Consider the following 20051-nt stretch of genomic DNA (forward strand, 5'->3'; position numbering starts at 1 on the left):
GCTCAAGCAGGGCAGAATTTTTACAAAATGACTTGTTGAGAAAGTGGCATTCTATGACGATGCCACGTTGAAAGTCACTGAGCTCTTCAGTACGGGCCGTTCTTCTGCTAATGTTTTTATAGGGAGATTGCATGGCTGTGAGCAACGGGTGTGGCTGAAATAGCCGAATCCACTAACTTGAAGGGTAAGCCCCTGCATTAATCCGGCCCTGCCTGGTACATTATGACTGTATCAATCCGCTGTGTACATCCAATTCTGAAATGAAAGATGACTAAATGGCCTACATTTGTATGGATTTCTTTTAGACTAATGAGGTTTATTGTAAGATTTCAATAACAGGGTCATTGATCACTGTAACATGACAAGGCCTAGTTCTGTCTGGTCTGTGTATCATGTGTTTTGGGTGAACGTATCAATAGCGAGAATGATCAATGTAAATGGGTCTCTAATGAGGGCTGGGATAATTGCTTCAAATTGTAGCATATGTTTTTGTCTGGATTTTACTTTTCAACCAGCCCTGTTACTGCTGTGAACATTTTTACAAACTATCACTTGTAATTTTTCAAGATAATGTAATCATGATAATGTTTCAAGTAGCCATTAGGTTCTTAGAAAGGCAAACAAGGCCAAAGGAAAAATGTCCATCAGGTTTTGATCCTGAGCATTGAATAATGCTCTGTGCTTACACTATTTATATCAGTGACAGAAGTGCTTGCAGGGCTCTCCAAGGACCTACATCTCTGCCGCCTGACAGCACACAGCCTTGTACTTCCCCTTCTGTACATATGGTGTTAGTATTTATTTAAAGAAGTCCAGATTAAGATTTCATATGCCTCCAAAACCAGGAAATGGACCTCAATTCAATAGCTTCAACTAGACTTAACTAGTCAAATGAAACGAGAGAGAGAGAGAGAGAGAGAGAGAGAGAGAGAGATATTTGCTGTAATGACTGAACTCAAATGGTCAGATAAATGTTCCTTTTGAATTCAGCTGGATCGGTACAAATTTATCATTCAGCTGGACCAGTATGAATATATGATGGCCTCTGGAAGAATTGATTGTCAATATCGACTATTGGAGGAGAGTGCTGCTTAATACGAGGCCTCTCATTTTGTTCTTCTGAAAGCCCTAGATACAGTAATCTGTAGCCAGGATGACAGTTTGACGACAGTATGTTCAGATTGCAAGGCAACATACTGATTTAGATATCCCCCACTCCACCCCCACCCACTGCTAACAGTTAATTTTTAACAACCTATTTCACAGAAAAACTTGTTAAACCAGTAAACCAACCTTGGCAGTTGAAAATAGGTCAACATTTCCTGGTATCAGGGATGACTGAGTGTGCTGTTTTTGTTTTCCAAGGGATGACTGAGTGTGCTGTTTTTGTTTTCCAATGCTACCCTTTCTACATTTTTGTGGCGGTGAATTCTTTTGATTTTGTAAATGGCCACACCACCATCAGCAGGACACCCCCTAGAGTGGCATGTCTGCCTTGATAATTGCGCTGCGATCCTGATCAGCATTTCAGATTAAATTAAACTCAGAGTTTAACACTCTAAATGAATGTGGAAGTAATTGAAAGTGGAAGTTCCGCGAAGTAAATTGTCCTCTTTTACGCGGTGCTTCACTCAGTCACATCGCCTTTCTCTTATGGGCTAAATGAAAGGTATTGTCTGTGGTCTCATTGTCAGTTGTTTGCTCATAAACTCGCTAATGGAAGCTACTACATGCTAACCTCCACTGTTATTGGTAATGCTGAGAGGTTAGCATGTCTTGAGAGTATGAACTTTGACCCTCTGTTACTGTCCCACTCATCTTTATTCACGATTCAATCAGGATTATCTGTAATCATTGTAGCATCCTCATTAATTTAGAAGTGTTATTCTATTCTTATTTATAATAAAAATGACTCCAAAATGACAAAATACATTATTTAGAATATAATTAATTTAATTTATCAAATAATATGTCATGCCCTGATCTATTTTACCTGTCCTTGTGCTTGTCTCCACCCCCCTTCAAGTGTCACCCATCTTGCCCATTATCCCCTGGGTACTTATACCTGTGTTCTCTGTTTGTCTGTTGCCAGTTCGTCTTGTTTGTCAAGTCAACCAGTGTTTTGTCTCAGCTCCTGCTTTTCCTCAGTCTCTTTTTTTCTCGCTCTCCTGGTTTTGACCTTTGCCTGCCCTAACTCTGAGCCCGCCTGTCTGACCACTCTGCCTGATTCTGACCCTGAGCCTGTCTGTCGTCCTGTGCCTTTGCCACTACTCTGGATTATCTGCCTTGACCTGCCTTTTGCCTGCCCCTGTTGCTGTAATAAACATTGTTACTTCAACACAGTCTGCACTTGGGTCTTACCTGAAACGTGATAGTACAAACTGGCCATGACTGATCCAGCAGATTTGGACCAGCTCCGCAACGCCATCTTCTCCCAATGAGCCGTCATTGGTAAGCACGAGGAGTTGCTTCGTGGTCTGATGGAAGGGTTCCAGGACGTGGCCAAACGTCACGACCTAGAATTGGACCATTGCGGGAGCAATTCTGTGGGTTGCCTACTAGGCAGGCTACAACGACAATAACCTCCCAGCCCCTCAGTAACCCGACTGGTAGCAACGCCGTCAACATGATTTCCTGGGAACCCCGCTTACCTCCCCCAGAGCGCTACGATGGAGATTCCAGAACCTGCCACGTCTTTCTCTCCCAGTGCTCCCTCATTTTCGAGCTGCAGCCTTCTTCGTTCCCCTCGGATAGCATACATTACTACGCTGATGTCCAGCAGGGCACTCGCCTGGGCCACGGTGGTGTGGGAGCAACAATCCGTCGTCTGTCTCAGTCTGGAGGTATTTGTGGCGGAGGTGAGAAGTTTTCGAGGCTCCGGTGTCCGGGAGAGAGGCTGCCCGGAAGTTACTCCAGCTTCGGCAGGGCTCCCTCAGTGTGACAGACGATTCAGTTGATTTCCGCACACTAGGAGCGGAGGGTGCCTGGAGCCCGGAAGCGCTGTTCGACATGTTACTGCACGGAGTATCGGAGGAAGTAAAGGACGAGCTTGCAGCCCGGGAACTATCGACGGATCTTGACTCACTCATCACTTTAACCGCCCGGATTGATGGTCGGCTACGGGAACATAGGAGGGAGAAGAGGTCTGATTGTGGTCCCAATTGCTTTTTGAAGGATCCCACCTTGCATTTGATGAACTCCGGGAAGTCCCGAGTGGACCCGAGCGTATCCGAGTTCCTCCGTGAGCCCATGAAGACTGCCGATTTACCTCTTCCCTAGCCGATGCAGCTCGGCAGGGCTAGGCTGTCTCCAACCGAACGCGTACGCAGATTTAACACCCAGAGTTGTCTGTATTGCGGTACTGCCGGTCATTATGTGTCTACATGTCCCTTCAAGAGACCTAGCTTATTGGTAGGAATGAGTACTCTGGTTGGTCCTAAGGATAATTTTGCTCCTCCCCTTACTCGCCCCCCTCTCCATGCGGTGGGAGCGACCAGTCAAAGTCTCTCCAGATACTCATCGACTTGGGGGCCGATAAGACTCTTATGGATGTTACTCTGGCGTCCGAGCTCAACTCCATTCCCATGAATGTCAGAGCGTTGGACGACCACTCTATAGGCCGGATCACCCACCCCCATCGACCTATGTGTGCCGCGGAACCACAGCACGGCGATCCAATTCCTGCTAATTGAGTCTCCGCAGGTACCTGCGGTATTGGGATTCTCTTGGCTCCGGCGACACAATCCCTCGATTGACTGGTCTACTGGTGCCATCGTCGGCTGGAGCTTGTTGTGCCATGCTCATTGCTTGTATTTGGCTCTGCCAGCCCCGGGACGTCTTCCTGGGGGCTTGGAAATTGCCCTGAACCTCTCTGCCATTCCCGTGAAGTGCCACGACCTCTGGGAGGGGTTCAGACTCGGGCCACTTCGCTTCCGCAACACCGACCTGTACCCAAGGATGTTAAGCCGGATGTGCTGGCACGCCGCTATAGCCCCGCTGCTACACCCCTGGAAACCGAGACCTTTCCCCTCCTGCTCCAAAGTCCTTAGCCCTTCTGCTCTTTGTTCTCTGTTGCCCCGTACCCTCTGTATACTTCTAGATGTAAACCCAAGTCTCACAGCCCTTTGTCTCCTGTTTCCTGTCGTTTGACTGCCCCTGTTGCTGTAATAAACATGATAATAAACGTGATATAATCTGTAACACAACCAAAATAACCTGCAAATGCATCCAAGTTTGTAGAGTCACAAGCTTGATTTAGTCATTGCGTGTTAGGAATATGGAACCAAATACTATACTTTTGACAACTTTATTTATAAGAATTTAGGAGTGTCAATAATTTTGCCCCCTAACTTTTTGAGAAAGAAAACATTTTATAATAAAAAAAAATTGAATTTCCAAATTTCTTTGAGCATTCAATATAGGTCAGTATTGTTATTATTTATTTGATACAGTCATTATTGGTAATCTTTATCAAGGGTGTCAATCATTTCGGACCCCACTGTATTTCTTTGTGGAAATGGGAATTACATTATCCTTTTCATTTATTATTCAATTAGCCCCTTATCTCTTTGTCCAATTATTCCTTTGACATACTTTATGATCAAAATGTGAAAGGTTAAATTTCATGTGGGTACATGGTATTACGAGTGCTATCAGTTACACTTTGTTGCCATCTTATCAGACACTTCCTGCTGTCAGCCCAAGTGCTCATTTCAAAAGTAGATTTGCATCAGATCCATGCGGCGATCTAATTGTGCTGATGTCTGGCTCTCCCAAAAGGTCAGGGATGTGAAGGGATTAGAGTTGGAATGTTATCGCTCTGATTGAAAAGCCACTATATTGAAGACTGAGGATGTGAAAGTAGAAGGGAGTTTAATTTCTTCCCATGTTCCTGTTTTTATTTACTTTTCTGCTCTTTTGCACACCAGTATTTCTACTTGCACATCATCATCTGCTCATCTATCACTCCAGTGTTAATCTGATAAATTGTAATTACTTCGCTACTATGGCCTATTTATTGCCTTACCTCCTCACACCATTTGCACACACTGTATATAAACTTTATTTTTTTCTATTGTGTTATTGACTGTACGCTTGTTTATTCCATGTGTAACTCTGTGTTGTTGTTTGTGTCGCACTGCTTTGCTTTATCTTGGCCAGGTCGCAGTTGTAAATGAGAATTTGTTCTCAACTAGCTTACCTGGTTAAATAAAGGTGAAAAATATATATATATATTTTTTAAATGTTCACCGACTCACAAATGAGACAAAGTCACAGATTCCCATAGATACTCCTATACAGCCAGGTCCTACTCTCCAGCTGTGAAATTAGGGCAATCCTGGATATCTCAATGTCCCATCAATGCAAATGCTAACATTGAGAGATATGGTTAGGGATATTTGGGAACATTTTCTTTGTCTAATGCTTTCCTGCCTACATGATACACCTAGATTATTGTTAGATTCATGAATCTTTGTAGTGGTTATTTAGTTATACACGTAACAAGCCAGATGTTAATTCTCCATTCTTTCAGCAATTTCTTTTGAGTTGGAGCCAGCTGCAATTCATATTAGTTTTGCATGATATGCTTACGCATAAAAAAACAGGATTATCAAAGTCACCACATAAAATATGGAAAATGTTGACACACTGCAGACTCAAGAAATGCAACCTGCAAGACAGCAGAGCGCTATATTAAGGGCTCAGAATGAGGTCTGTTTCCAGAATCGTAATTCATTCCTTTTATTTTTTTGACCCTTTCTTCTCCCCAATTGGTAGTTAGTCTTGTCTCATTGCTGCAACTCCCGTACCGACTCGGGAGAGGAGAAGGTAGTGAACCGTGTGTCCTCCAAAACACAACCCGACCAAGCTGCTTCTTGACACAAGGCCCACTTAACCTGTAAGCCAGCCGCACCAATGTGTCAGAGGAAACACTGTACACCTGGTGACCATGTCAGCGTGCACTACACCCGGCCCGCCACAGGAGTCGCTAGTGCGTGATGGGACAAGGATATCCCTGTCGGCCAAAACACCCCAACGCGGGTGACGCTGGGCCAATTGCGCGCCGCCCCATGGGTGTCTCGGTCGCGGCCAGCTGCGACAGAACCTGGACTCGAACCCAGAATCTCTAGTGGCACAGCTAGCACTGCGATGCAGTGCCTTAGACCACTGCGCCACTCGGGAGGCTGTAACTAATTTATATGAACAAATATGCTGATTTTCTCATCTGTTATCACACATGAAGGTCGTTAATAAAGTAAAGTCCCTTATGAGACACCTCTCTGGTTGTTCTCTCCCTCTAACCCTCTCTCTCTCTCTCTCTCTCTCTCTCTCTCTCTCACTCTCGTGCATGTGACCATTGGGAATATACAGCTTGCGTTTTGTTTCGTGACACTGTCTAAATTGGATTTTACACTGAGCTACAACTGCTTTTACTAATGCCAAAAGCATAACAAATTACATTTTCCCTTTGACAAAGTAAACATTTGCTTCTTGTATGTATTTGAAGAAAATAGAGTAGTGAATTATATTAATTGTCATAGATGCTGACTGGGGAAGGCGGAAAAAAAGAAAGTGGACTTATTAATTGCCTTCAGGCCCGGTCAGGAGACATCTAATGGCTAATTCAGCTCCCTAATGTTAGAATGATTTAGTGGGCTTTTCATTTTAACACTGGATTGTTTGTACAAGTCAGTGGATTTTACACTGCAGAAAGTTGGAAAAGATCCTTAAGACAAAGATTTTGTCAAGTTTTATCTAAAAGGTCTGTCTACATATGCACTGCATATCTATGGTAACCATAGGCTAGCATGACTATGCTAACGACTTAGAATCAATGACAGGGCACTGAGGATGCCTTTTAAAAACGAGGCAGGAAGAGTCAAACCAAAAATAAATAAATATTTACCCAACAAACTGTCATGTATTTCCAATGATCTATTGTAAATGAGGGCACTGGTTTGTGACAAGAGAAACAAATGTTATTGCTAAATCAGCAGAACAGGTCTATTGATTTAAGAACTATGCGCTGCAGATAGTCTCCATTGGCAAGATGGCCAGCTCGGGGTATTGATGTATTTATCATGATTCGTAGGTAGCAAGGGGTGGCCACCTGCAATTCCCTGGAACCACAAAACACTTAATGTTCAATTAAAATGTCTGTAACGTATATCTGAAAGGTCATTGTTCAGAAAAGAGGGGGGAAGATACTGTTGTCAAAATTGTCTCCTTAAAAGTCACGGTGTGGCCAACACAAATGATACTGCGGCACAATGACACATACAGTACATTCTGCAGAGGAAATGTTATGTGAAACTAGAGATTTTCTCATTATTTTTGCTGGGTATCTGTCGATCAGTGTATCCACTCAGATGAAACAAACACGATTTATGTTAAATATCAAGATTTTTTGGAGAGAGATATATATGCACTGCATATGCCCTTTACTGTGAACACAATTACATTGTCAACCACCCCTGCTGATAGAAACACACAATGTTATTGAGTGTTATTGGATACAATGCCCAAGCATCAAAACAGAATGTATTGACCTTGGGTATAACATTGTTATAACTGAATAGCAGCACTAAATGGATTAATAAAATACCATTATATTCATAAAACTGCAATTATTGCTTCATGGTTGTAAATGTACAGTGTATGTGTCTGTGGTTTCGAATGGAGGTCATTACATTATTTATCAGTGTTTTTATGTTTTAAGGGCTACCGTTGTATTTGGATTTTATTTATTTTTTACCGTTATTTAACCAGGTAGGCCAGTTGAGAACAAGTTCTCATTTACAACTGCGACCTGGCCAAGATAAAGCAAAGCAGTGCGACAAAAACAACACAGAGTTACACATGGGATAAACAAACGTACAGTCAATAACACAATAGAACAATCTATATACAGTTTGTGCAAATGGACTAAGGAAGTTAGGCAATAAATAGGCCAAAGTAGCGAAGTAATTACAATTGAGCAAATTAACACAGGATTGGTAGATGAGCAGATGATGATGTGCAAGTAGAAATACTGGTGTGCAAAAAAGTCAATAAAAACAATATGGGATGAGGTAGGTAGTTGGGTGGGCTATTTACAGATGGGCTATGTACAGCTTCAGCGATCGTTTAGCTGCTCAGATAGCTGATGCTTAAAGTTAGTGAGGGAGATGTCAGTCTCCAGCTGCAGCGATCGGTTAGCTGCTCAGATAGCTGATGCTTAAAGTTAGTGAGGGAGATGTCAGTCTCCAACTTCAGCGATCGGTTAGCTGCTCAGATAGCTGATGCTTAGAGTTAGTGAGGGAGATGTCAGTCTCCAGCTGCAGCGATCGGTTAGCTGCTCAGATAGCTGATGCTTAGAGTTAGTGAGGGAGATGTCAGTCTCCAGCTTCAGCGATCGGTTAGCTGCTCAGATAGCTGATGCTTAGAGTTAGTGAGGGAGATGTCAGTCTCCAGCTGCAGCGATCGGTTAGCTGCTCAGATAGCTGATGCTTAAAGTTAGTGAGGGAGATGTCAGTCTCCAACTTCAGCGATTTTTGCAATTGCCGCACGCATTGTTTTTTTTCTTGCCTCTTTTAAAGTCAAGTTTGAACTATTGACAAGGAACGGAACAATGCATTTGCTCCTAGCATAGGATGCCATTTTCTTTGTCTGCACTTATTGATTATTATAACAACAATAACTGTACTGTATTACTAGTGTAAAGATTATTAAGGAAAGCTGCCTTTTATTAATGGCTTCTCTCTTGTTTTCCTCCAGGTGCAACAATCGAACCCAGTGCATAGTGATCACAGGTTCTGATGTCTTCCCAGACCCCTGTCCAGGGACCTACAAATATCTGGAGGTCCAGTATGAGTGTGTTCCCTACAGTAAGTATGAACTTTCCATCATGCATTTAACAGTTCTCTGTCCTCTTCTCTGGCTCTCTTTCTATAATTTTTCTCACTTTCTCGATCCCTCCCTGTATCCCTCTATATACTCTGATAATGTATCTCTCTTTACACTCTAATGCAAGATAAATTCAAATTATTTGCATAAGTATTGGTTCCTAGGGAGGATCTATATACAATGTTTTATCTCTCCACCATTTGTCAATGGACCATGCTGAGGTAAGTTTTAAATATATGACGATGCTAGTGGAGGGCTATATTAAAGTAATACAATTAAAGGTGTGATCTCGTCATCCCTCAGATACAACACCCGATTCCCTTTTCTGTACACTACTTTTGACCAGGGCTCCATAGGGCAAAAGTCGTGCATTACAGTATATAGGGAATAGGGTGCACTTTGGGATGCATACCTAGGATTGATATCAGCAAATTGCTCATTGCAATGGTTCTATGTAGTTTCTGAACAACAGGTGTTGAGATCTGTCAACAGATGTTTCGTATGAAACAGAATGCCTCCAATTAGATAATTCAACAAGGTGATGTATCACACAAAATTATAGGATTAACATTTGTCTCTTGTCACTTGGATGCTAAAATATTCATTGTGGCTTAGCTCCAAAATAATCTATAGATACCCCTTGTCTGAAACATTGTCCTAATAATGTTGTTGATATGCAAGTACAATGAATTGCCAGGAATTCAAAAGAAAGGGAAAATCCACTCAAAACAATATTTGTCATTTTTTCATTACTCCATTGTTGATATAGTCATGATGATGTGGCTGGTGATACTTTGCTTCTTGAAAGTCCAATATCTTAAAAACTTTTTTGGATCTGTATCAACAGTGGACTAATGAAAAAAATACTTAAAAGATAGTTTTTGAGTGGATTTTCCCTTTCAATGATTTGAGCATGATCCAGCTCTACTAACTGCTTTACAATTCTATTTTAGCTGTTAATATGTTTGTGAGCTCAACCTACTAACATGTACATCGTGTAGATTTGACCATTTAATCAAATGATTTCAGAGCGTCTGAGAGCATCTGGAATAATTATAGTCTATACGACCCAAAGCCAGGGTTCCTGCTCTAACCATTCTCCGTAGAATGTTCATATGGAATAATTATAGTCTATACGACCCAAAGCCAGGGTTCCTGCTCTAACCATTCTCCGTAGAATGTTCATATGGAATAATTATAGTCTATACGACCCAAAGCCAGGGTTCCTGCTCTAACCATTCTCCGTAGAATGTTCATATGGAATAATTATAGTCTATACGACCCAAAGCCAGGGTTCCTGCTCTAACCATTCTCCGTAGAATGTTCATATGGAATAATTATAGTCTATACGACCCAAAGCCAGGGTTCCTGCTCTAACCATTCTCCGTAGAATGTTCATATGGAATAATTATAGTCTATACGACCCAAAGCCAGGGTTCCTGCTCTAACCATTCTCCGTAGAATGTTCATATGGAATAATTATAGTCTATACGACCCAAAGCCAGGGTTCCTGCTCTAACCATTCTCCGTAGAATGTTCATATGGAATAATTATAGTCTATACGACCCAAAGCCAGGGTTCCTGCTCTAACCATTCTCCGTAGAATGTTCATATGGAATAATTATAGTCTATACGACCCAAAGCCAGGGTTCCTGCTCTAACCATTCTCCGTAGAATGTTCATCTGGAATAATTATAGTCTATACGACCCAAAGCCAGGGTTCCTGCTCTAACCATTCTCCGTAGAATGTTCATATGGAATAATTATAGTCTATACGACCCAAAGCCAGGGTTCCTGCTCTAACCATTCTCCGTAGAATGTTCATATGGAATAATTATAGTCTATACAACCCAAAGCCAGGGTTCCTGCTCTAACCATTCTCCGTAGAATGTTCATATGGAATAATTATAGTCTATACGACCCAAAGCCAGGGTTCCTGCTCTAACCATTCTCCGTAGAATGTTCATCTGGAATAATTATAGTCTATACGACCCAAAGCCAGGGTTCCTGCTCTAACCATTCTCCGTAGAATGTTCATATGAATAGCTAAGTGAACAACATTAGAATATGAACCTCATTACAAGTTAAAGATTGACCTCTCCAAGGTTTTAAGACCCGAGATTATCAATGAACTATGTAATAATGAGAAATAGGATTAAACTACGAAAGCACACCATAATTCATTATTTTTAGCTGAAAATCCCTCTCCCAGTATTGTTTTCCAGGATCTTTCTCTGCTTGTCTCAAAGTTATAAGGAAACTATCGATCCATCTCTTGCTGTTTTGCTTGAGACCTTAATCATAGGATTAGCCCCAAGGTCCACCTAGACACCCTCAATATTTCTTGGGGGGGGGGTTCCTGTCCCTTCTTGTGCTAAGGAAGCAGACAAACTTCACTCGGAACATGTCAAAGGAACTACGAGGTTATTGAATCCCAGCTATAGGTAGATTTTTGTAAAAGATCCCAAGCAAACCTCTCTATACTCTTTGGTTGATCCATAGTCCATGCATGTAGCGCCATCTTTTTGCTTCTTAATTTCCGTAAAGGTCCATGTCCGCCCAAAATAGGACCGAGGATACAGAATGTGTCGTATATCAACTGCCCTGGTAAGTTCTTAGTGTTCCCACCAACCCCCACCCCCAGTCCAGACCTTATTTTAGTGTTCCCCCACCCAGCTAGACCACCCAGTGCTGTTGTAGACTGTGTCCCATGGGGCAGTGCTGTGTTTGGTTTTGTTTCCCCCACCAACCCCTTGTCTTTCCTCACACAAGCACCCAACCAGTGACCAGTGACTACCCTTAAGACTGTCTTTAAACTCTGAAGTATCACATTTGTCTCGAGCCTAGAGTTGCCTTCATTGGGCAATATTTAGTAAGCTTCTGCATATGTGCAGAGATATTACCACTTTTACCAGAGGGAGCAAATCATATGGAGAACATGAAGATATTTTGATTGAAAACGTTGACCTTGTTCAAACTATTAATAAATATGGCCCTGAGAGAGGGATATTTTTCAAGTCAACATATTAAACCCCTATTAAGCCAATCCACACGTGAGATGAGTGAAGAAGACCAGTAGACCTATGCATCATCATTCTAGACTAAGGCAAGACTTCTAGAGCCTCTGCAACATAACTGACAATTTCACTTCAGAATATATCCAACACATTTCACCTTTCCCACTGGTTTGATGTAATATTCTATATTTCCACCATATATATGTAAAACCTCTATTTCCATAAATCTACCTCTTGTTCTTATTTGGTTCATGTCAAGAGCTGTCCTCATTAGGCCCCATTATCTCTGTGTTTAGTCTGTGGATGTGTTAATTGCGATATAAAAGTGACGTACAAGTTTTCATTAACATCATTCTTTGCGCTCTGCGTCGAAGCAGCGAGACAAAATCTGCCACGACTGTTTCTACGGCACCTTGTAAAAATGCAGAGGCATGCAAACATATGTTAACAGGATTCCAAAACAGTCAGACCTCATTTTGTTTCATGTCATCGTCTGCTATCATAGCTATCCTCCAAAACGGTATAATATAGAAACAGACATAAGTATTTTATTCAGGCAAAGAAAATAGGCATAATGCTTCAGCTTAGGTTCCATCACATTTACATTTGAGGACTTTACTCTTTACATTTGCTGACATTAGTAGCGTAGTTTGCTTTACTCAATTATATTATTTAGAGTTTGCATTATTCCCCAATTTAATCCAATTGAATGTCTTGCCCTCTGGACGAGACTGGAGCCACTGATTGAGTCTACATAGTGGTCAGCAGGCTTCTGAGGCCATGGATTGCAGCCAATACACCAGTCTAGTCACTCCACAAAGTACATTACATGCAAATCAAAGGAGCTTCTGTCTGCAGCAAATAGAGAGGTTTGTTCTTAGTCAAGGTTAAAGTAGAGTAATGATTATATAAAGACAGAACATTCATGTTATTTACAGGTGTTTACCTTAAAATAAGTTAACAGGGACTCATTTACTGCTATGTTTGGTGATAATGAGGACAGGGTTTTGGTGTTATCTTGTTTTTGTAATGCTGCTCTTTTAAATGTTATTCACTTCTCTTCTTCCCTTGTGCAATCTGCAGGAGACTTCCTTGGCTCCCTGACTCTTATTATGTTCCTCTACTGACCAGTTTCTGGTGACCTTTTTAGTTTTACACTAATGTCTGCTCAGGTCTTCCATCTTGTCTCCTCTCTTTTTTTCAGATTTCCGTCTTCTTCAATTTGTATCTGGCTGGCTGTGTCTGAGAATTTCTGCTGTCTGTTAATTTGTTTGCATCTCTGCCATTTAATCTTGTAGGTAGCCAGAACTTTGCTCCTTCTTAACCATGCCTTCCTCACACTTGAATCACTTGCATTTTTGCAGAGTGGAGGGCTTATGCCTCTCCCTCTTTCTCTCCTTTTTCTTTCTTTCTCTTTTCACTCTTTTCCACACACTTGAGGGATATATTTTAGAACAGTAAAATAGTATGTATTGTACTATAAAAGCATCTTTATATTCTATCTGATTCAATTGACGGCCTCATGAAATCTCTGCTATTGATAGTGATTGGTTTTTCTACTCAATGTCCCATTGTTATAAACTAACAGCTCATTGAATTTGTATTATATTCTTGATTTAGAGTACTAATAGGCTGTCTTTATATGAAAACAGATCACTGTATGTAACACTTAACGCTATTTACACCTTTTGGTTAGCATTCTTGTGTTTCATTCAATAAGATTTTCAGATCGATGAACTAGCAAGCGAGTCTATCCACCATCAATCCAAAAGTCAAATGGCACTATTATCGTTAACCTCAACTTACACAACTAATTAAGTGCAATGTTTACTTTGCAACTTAATGCATGGTGACTGTCATAACATTTCTACACTATTGTTTTTGTTCTATAACTATAACACACTACTTTTAGTAGATATTTTAACTGATTATCTACTTCCTCAATGGAGAGAGGGGAAATAAACCACAAATGTCAGCAGATGCTTCAGGGTTTGTTTTTGTTTGCACCTGTTTTGCCTAAAGTCATACTCAGCAGGTCCCGGAAGCCTTGGTGCAAGAATATTAAATCACCAACTTCCAGTGTATCATAGATTCTATATCAATCTGTTAGTAATGAAATAGGCCTCTATGAAGGTTGGATCACTGCAATATTGTACAGTAAACTGTGAACTGCAGGCTCTATTTTTGAACCATACTGTTTTACTCTCTTTTAGTCCTCTGGTTTCATGACACAAATTATTTAACTAGTACTGTATTATTTGTTGCCAGCACAAAGAAGGTGTTGTGTTTGGCAATTGTGTTATTTACCTGGGTCGTGTCCATTTACGGCAACTGAATTCTTTTTTAAACTGAAAACAAACCGCTATATTTCTCATCAGTGTTACTCAGGTGCAAGTTTACTGTTTCAGTCAAAAAAAAAATCTCCAGTTTCTGCCTACTGAACACGACCCTGGTGATCAGATTGTTTTTAAAAGGACAATGTACAGATTCCTCTTTTATGGGACTCAGCTCCCTTTCAATAGTGTTAATCTGTAAATTGAGTTTGGAGTTTTTGTTTTGGAAATATTTGATAGACATATGATATTAATAATTTACTCTGTTAGCAGCAGAGTTACTTGGTTTATAGTTTGCTGGTCAATTGCCGTTCATCAAAAATCACAGCAATGTCATTAACATTATTTTATCGTCTGATGTTCAACGGTTACATCCAGATATATCAAAACTCCAAATAGTGTATATGTTATCAAAAGTGACAACAGTAATCACACTAGCAGCCTACAGACTGTTGACCTGAATATAAAATGAACAATGTTGTGGCCAACTGTGGTTGACCAACCTTCTATAAACCAAGCTTAACACTTGGCCAAAGCTCCATACATTGTCCATTTGGACCTCTCTGGGTGTCCTAACCTTAATCTTTCCCTCGAGATAGGGGGTCGTCTGCACTGTCTGATGGTGTTTACTGTATCTCCTGTTTCTCTTTCCTTTCTCAAAATAGGTCTGCCTATCTTTGTCCATGTGTCATTATATGTTACTGCTTATGTAACCATAGAGATGACAGTTAATTCATATTAATCTCTTTTTTTCCTTGCACCCCTTTCATTCTCTCTTCCAATGCTTAAAATAGAAGTGGAGCAAAAAGGTAAATAACTGACACAATCCAAACCCTAGATCCTTGTTTTGTGGCATATGGTTGTAAATCTTCCTATCCCCACTACGGTGTGCCAACCCCATAGCAGGCAGTAGCAACAAACACATTCCCCATATAACAGTAGTCAGTAAACTGCAACGATGAGAGTGAGACTGATTTAAAGAAAAAAGATGATAAAACACTAGCAGCAGTACAGCTGTAAGTGCAGAGTGTAGTAGCTGGAGTCCATAGGGGTTTCTTCCCCCATCCTCCTGGGTGCTTTTGCTACTCAGCCCAATCTCATATTGCCTGGCTTCCAAACCCCTCTACATAGCATGCCATGGTAACAGTGTTTTCTGGCCCTTTGAAATCTACTGGTTCTAATGTCCTGTTCTCTCTCAGCACCCTCTCCCCCCTTATCCCTTATGCCTTCCCTCTTCCCCTTATCCCTTCCCTCTTCCCCTCATCCCTTATCCCTTCCCTCTTCCCCTTATCCCTTATCCCTTCCCTCTCCCCCTTATCCCTTCCCTCTTCCCCTTATCCCTTATGCCTTCCCTCTTCCCCTTATCCCTTATCCCTTCCCTCTCCCCCTCATCCCTTATCCCTTCCCTCTTCCCCTCATCCCTTATGCCTTCCCTCTTCCCCTTATCCCTTATGCCTTCCCTCTTCCCCTTATCCCTTATCCCTTCCCTCTCCCCCCTTATCCTTTATGCCTTCCCTCTTCCCCTTATCCCTTCACTCTCCCCCCTTATCCCTTATGCCTTCCCTCTCCCCCTTATCCCTTATGCCTTCCCTCTCCCCCTTATCCCTTCTCTCTCCCCCTTATCCCTTATCCATTCCCTCTTCCCCTTATCCCTTATCCCTTCTCTCTCCCCCTTATCCCTTATCCCTTCCCTCTCCCCCTTATCCCTTCCCTCTCCCCTTATCCCTTATCCCTTCCCTCTCCCCCTTATCCCTTATCCCTTCCCTCTCCCCCTTATCCCTTATCCCTTCTCTCTCCCCCTTATCCCTTATCCCTTCCCTCTCCCCCTTATCCCTTCCCTCTCCCCCCTTATCCGTTATGCCTTCCCTCTTCCCCTTATCCCTTATCCCTTCCCTCTCCCCTTATCATTTATGCCTTCCCTCTTCCCCTTATCCCTTATCCCTTCCCTCTCCCCCTTCCTTATCCCTTATCCCTTCCCTCTCCCCCTTATCCCTTATGCCTTCCCTCTCCCCCTTCCTTATCCCTTATCCCTTCCCTCTCCCCCTTATCCCTTATCCCTTCCCTCTCCCCCTTATCCCTTCTCTCTCACCCTTATCCCTTATCCCTTCCCCCTTCCCCTTATCCCTTATCCCTTCCCTCTCCCCCCTTATCTCTTATCCCTCCCTCTCCCCCTTATCCCTTATCCCTTATCCCTTCCCTCTCCCCCTTATCCCTTCCCTCTCCCCCCTTATCCCTTATGCCTTCCCTCTTCCCCTTATCCCTTATCCCTTCCCTCTCCCCCTTATCCCTCCCTCTCCCCCTTATCCCTTATGCCTTCCCTCTTCCCCTTATCCCTTATCCCTTCCCTCTCCCCCTCATCCCTTATCCCTTCCCTCTTCCCCTCATCCCTTATGCCTTCCCTCTTCCCCTTATCTCTTATGCCTTCCCTCTTCCCCTTATCCCTTATCCCTTCCCTCTCCCCCTTATCCCTTATCCCTTCCCTCTCCCCCTTATCCCTTCCCTCTTCTCCTTATCCCTTCCCTTATCCCTTATCCCTTCCCTCTTCTCCTTATCCCTTCCCTCTTCCCCTTATCCCTTATCCCTTCCCTCTTCCCGTTATCCCTTATCCCTTCCCTCTCCCCCTTATCCCTTATCCCTTCCCTCTCCCCCTTGTCCCTTCCCTCTTCCCCTTATTCCTTCCCTCTTCCCCTTATCCCTTATCCCTTCCCTCTCCCCCTTATCCCTTATCCCTTCCCTCTCCCCCTTATCCCTTCCCTCTCCCCCCTTATCCGTTATGCCTTCCCTCTTCCCCTTATCCCTTATCCCTTCCCTCTCCCCCTCATCCCTTATCCCTTCCCTCTTCCCCTCATACCTTATGCCTTCCCTCTTCCCCTTATCCCTTATGCCTTCCCTCTTCCCCTTATCCCTTATGCCTTCCCTCTTCCCCTTATCCCTTATGCCTTCCCCTTATCCCTTATCCCTTCCCTCTCCCCCTTATCCCTTCCCTCTTCCCCTTATCCCTTCCCTCTCCCCCTTATCCCTTCCCTCTCCCCCCTTATCCCTTATCCCTTCCCTCTCCCCCTTATCCCTTATCCCTTCCCTCTCCCCCTTATCCCTTCCCTCTCCCCCCTTATCCCTTATCCCTTCCCTCTCCCCCCCTTATCCCTTATCCCTTCCCTCTCCCCCTTATCCCTTCCCTCTCCCCCCTTATCCCTTATCCCTTCCCTCTCCCCCTTATCCCTTCCCTCTCCCCCTTATCCCTTCCCTCTCCCCCTTATCCCTTCCCTCTCCCCCTTATCCCTTATCCCTTCCCTCTCCCGCCTTATCCCTTATCCCTTCCCTCTCCCCCTTATCCCTTCCCTCTCCCCCTTATCCCTTCCCTCTCCCCCCTTATCCCTTATCCCTTCCCTCTCCCCCTTATCCCTTCCCTCTCCCCCTTATCCCTTATCCCTCCCTCTCTCCACCTTATCCCTTCCCTCTCCCCCTTATCCCTTCCCTCTTCCTCCTCATCCCTTATCCTACCACTTGCTGCTCTTCTTTCCTTTGATTCATGCACATACTCAGAGCAACAACAAAAACACCTCAAGAACACGCTCACTTGTAACTTTAATGGTTAGGAAATGTGCAACATTTTGTCACAACAAACCTCTCAGGTATATGGTAAAACGAGTGGTGTAAGTGGCAAATGTCTCAGAATACACATTGCAACATTGTGTCACAACAAACCTCTCAGGTATATGGTAAAACGAGTGGTGTAAGTGGCAAATGTCTCAGAACACACATTGCAACATTTTGTCACAACAAACCTCTCAGGTATATGGTAAAGCGAGTGGTGTAAGTGGCAAATGTCTCAGAATACACATTTTCAGACCTGCTGAATCCTGCTCTCGATTGAAACCTCCAGTCTGTTGCCAAATGACTTTAGTTGCCTGCTTTTTTGTTTACAGGAATTTGGTTTAGTTTTCGTTCTGTTCTATTCTCCCCCTCGTTTGTTTTCTATTCCCCTACAGTAGATGTCTAAGAGACAAGGCTTCTTTTGTTTCAGAAAGTTATGTTATTACTTCATATACTATACATTTGCTTAACAACTTTCCTATTCCTTTTTTTCTTTCTATGCACAAAACCAAACTCCCCATACTGCTTGTGAACATTGGTTATAGCTGTAGATGTCTTTTGGGCACTTTAATGTGTGTTTGTCCCCACTCTCTTTTTGGACAACCCGTAAAACAAAATGGAGAAATTAGAGATATCTTGACATTGTCTTCTGCTATTTTGATACGTTTCACTTGGATTTGTTGACTTAAATCTGTTTCTTATTTTACTCTTCCCCCATCACTAGTTTTTGTTTGTCCTGGGACCCTGAAAGCTGTCGGTGATCCTTCCTTTCTCTTTGAAGCGGAGCAGCAAGCCGGGTCATGGTGCAAAGACCCTCTACAAGCCGGTGACAAAATCTACTTCATGCCTTGGACTCCTTACCGGACAGACACACTCATTGAGTACTCTTCCCTCGACGACTTCCAAAACGCCCGGCAAACCATCACGTACAAGCTCCCCCACCGGGTGGATGGCACTGGATTTGTGGTCTACGATGGGGCCGTGTTTTTCAACAAGGAGAGAACCCGCAACATTGTAAAGTTTGACATACGGACCCGAATCAAAAGCGGCGAGGCCATCATCAATAACGCCAACTATCATGACACATCACCCTACAAGTGGGGTGGGAAAACGGACATTGACCTGGCCGTGGATGAGAACGGCCTGTGGGTGATCTACGCCACAGAGCAGAACAATGGCATGATGGTCATCAGTCAGTTGAACCCTTACACACTGCGCTTCGAGGCCACCTGGGAGACGACGTATGACAAGCGATCGGCCTCAAATGCCTTCATGATCTGTGGAGTACTCTACGTAGTGAGGTCCACATATGAAGATAACGAGAGTGAAGTCAGCAAAAGCTTAATAGATTATGTTTACAATACCAAACAGAACCGTGGAGAGTATGTAGATATCCACTTTCCCAACCAGTACCAGTATATCGCAGCTGTGGATTACAATCCCAGAGATAACCAGCTATACGTGTGGAATAATTTTTACATCCTGAGATATAATCTGGAGTTCGGACCACCCGATCCCGCTCACGGTAAGCAGCATCTCATTTCTTCAGCGCACAATACTGGTAAATTGCATTTTGTGACATTTATCTGCCACTAAGTGTGTTGATATTCCTTGGGTATTCCACGGCCTGCGTGTCAAGTGTCACGGATGGCAGATTTGTTTATTTAGAATTGAATATGTGTTAGATATGTTACGGAAGCTTTGGAGTGCATGAAGCTTCTCGGGGTGAAGTCGTTTTGCTCAGCAGTAAACAACATCACCCACTTACCATCTCATAAGGGATCAGTATCGGGGGATTTACTTGGGTTTACAGTGCGGGCGTTCCCCCACGTCCCCAGTGCAAAGGAAGGCCCATGGGGGTAGCTGCTGCCACCAGCTCTTCTCCCAGAGAGAGAGGAAATGTACCCCCACCACTGGAATCATACCTTCATGGACAGGTAGAAAGTGTTATTCCCCCTGGTACAGAAACCCCTAATCCCGGGCACCATTCAGGTAGCAAGTAGTCTAGTGTTTGATAGCATTGGGTCAGTAACCGAAAGGTTGCTGGTTCAAATCCCTGAGCTGACGGGGTGAAAAATCTTTTGAAGTTCGCTTGATTAAGGCCCTTAACCCTAATTGATCCTGTAAGTCACTCTGGATCAGAGCGTCTGCTAAATGACAAAAAAGAAGTTCACCCTATCAGGCTAGTATGAGGAACAGTGTGTCTTCTGGAAGACTAGGA

At 43.1% G+C, this 20051-nt stretch overlaps 1 protein-coding gene across 7 annotated transcripts in view; it reads left to right on the forward strand.

Moving 5' to 3' along the window:
• Positions 1-20051, forward strand: part of adgrl2a (adhesion G protein-coupled receptor L2a) — a 198017-nt gene that overhangs the window by 117075 nt on the left and 60891 nt on the right. For 4 of the 7 annotated variants that reach the window (XM_064990539.1, XM_064990541.1, XM_064990543.1 and 1 more), the window contains exons 4-5: positions 8758-8867; positions 18555-19355. In XM_064990539.1, coding sequence (XP_064846611.1) covers positions 8758-8867; positions 18555-19355 — 911 coding nt within the window. Of the gene's footprint in view, positions 1-8757; positions 8868-15030; positions 15046-18554; positions 19356-20051 lie in introns of all 7 variants that reach the window. The other 3 variants (XM_064990538.1, XM_064990540.1, XM_064990542.1) reach the window with 1 other exon arrangement.

This window comes from Oncorhynchus masou, chromosome 16, assembly GCF_036934945.1.
Source record: "Oncorhynchus masou masou isolate Uvic2021 chromosome 16, UVic_Omas_1.1, whole genome shotgun sequence".
Lineage (NCBI taxonomy): Eukaryota > Metazoa > Chordata > Actinopteri > Salmoniformes > Salmonidae > Oncorhynchus > Oncorhynchus masou.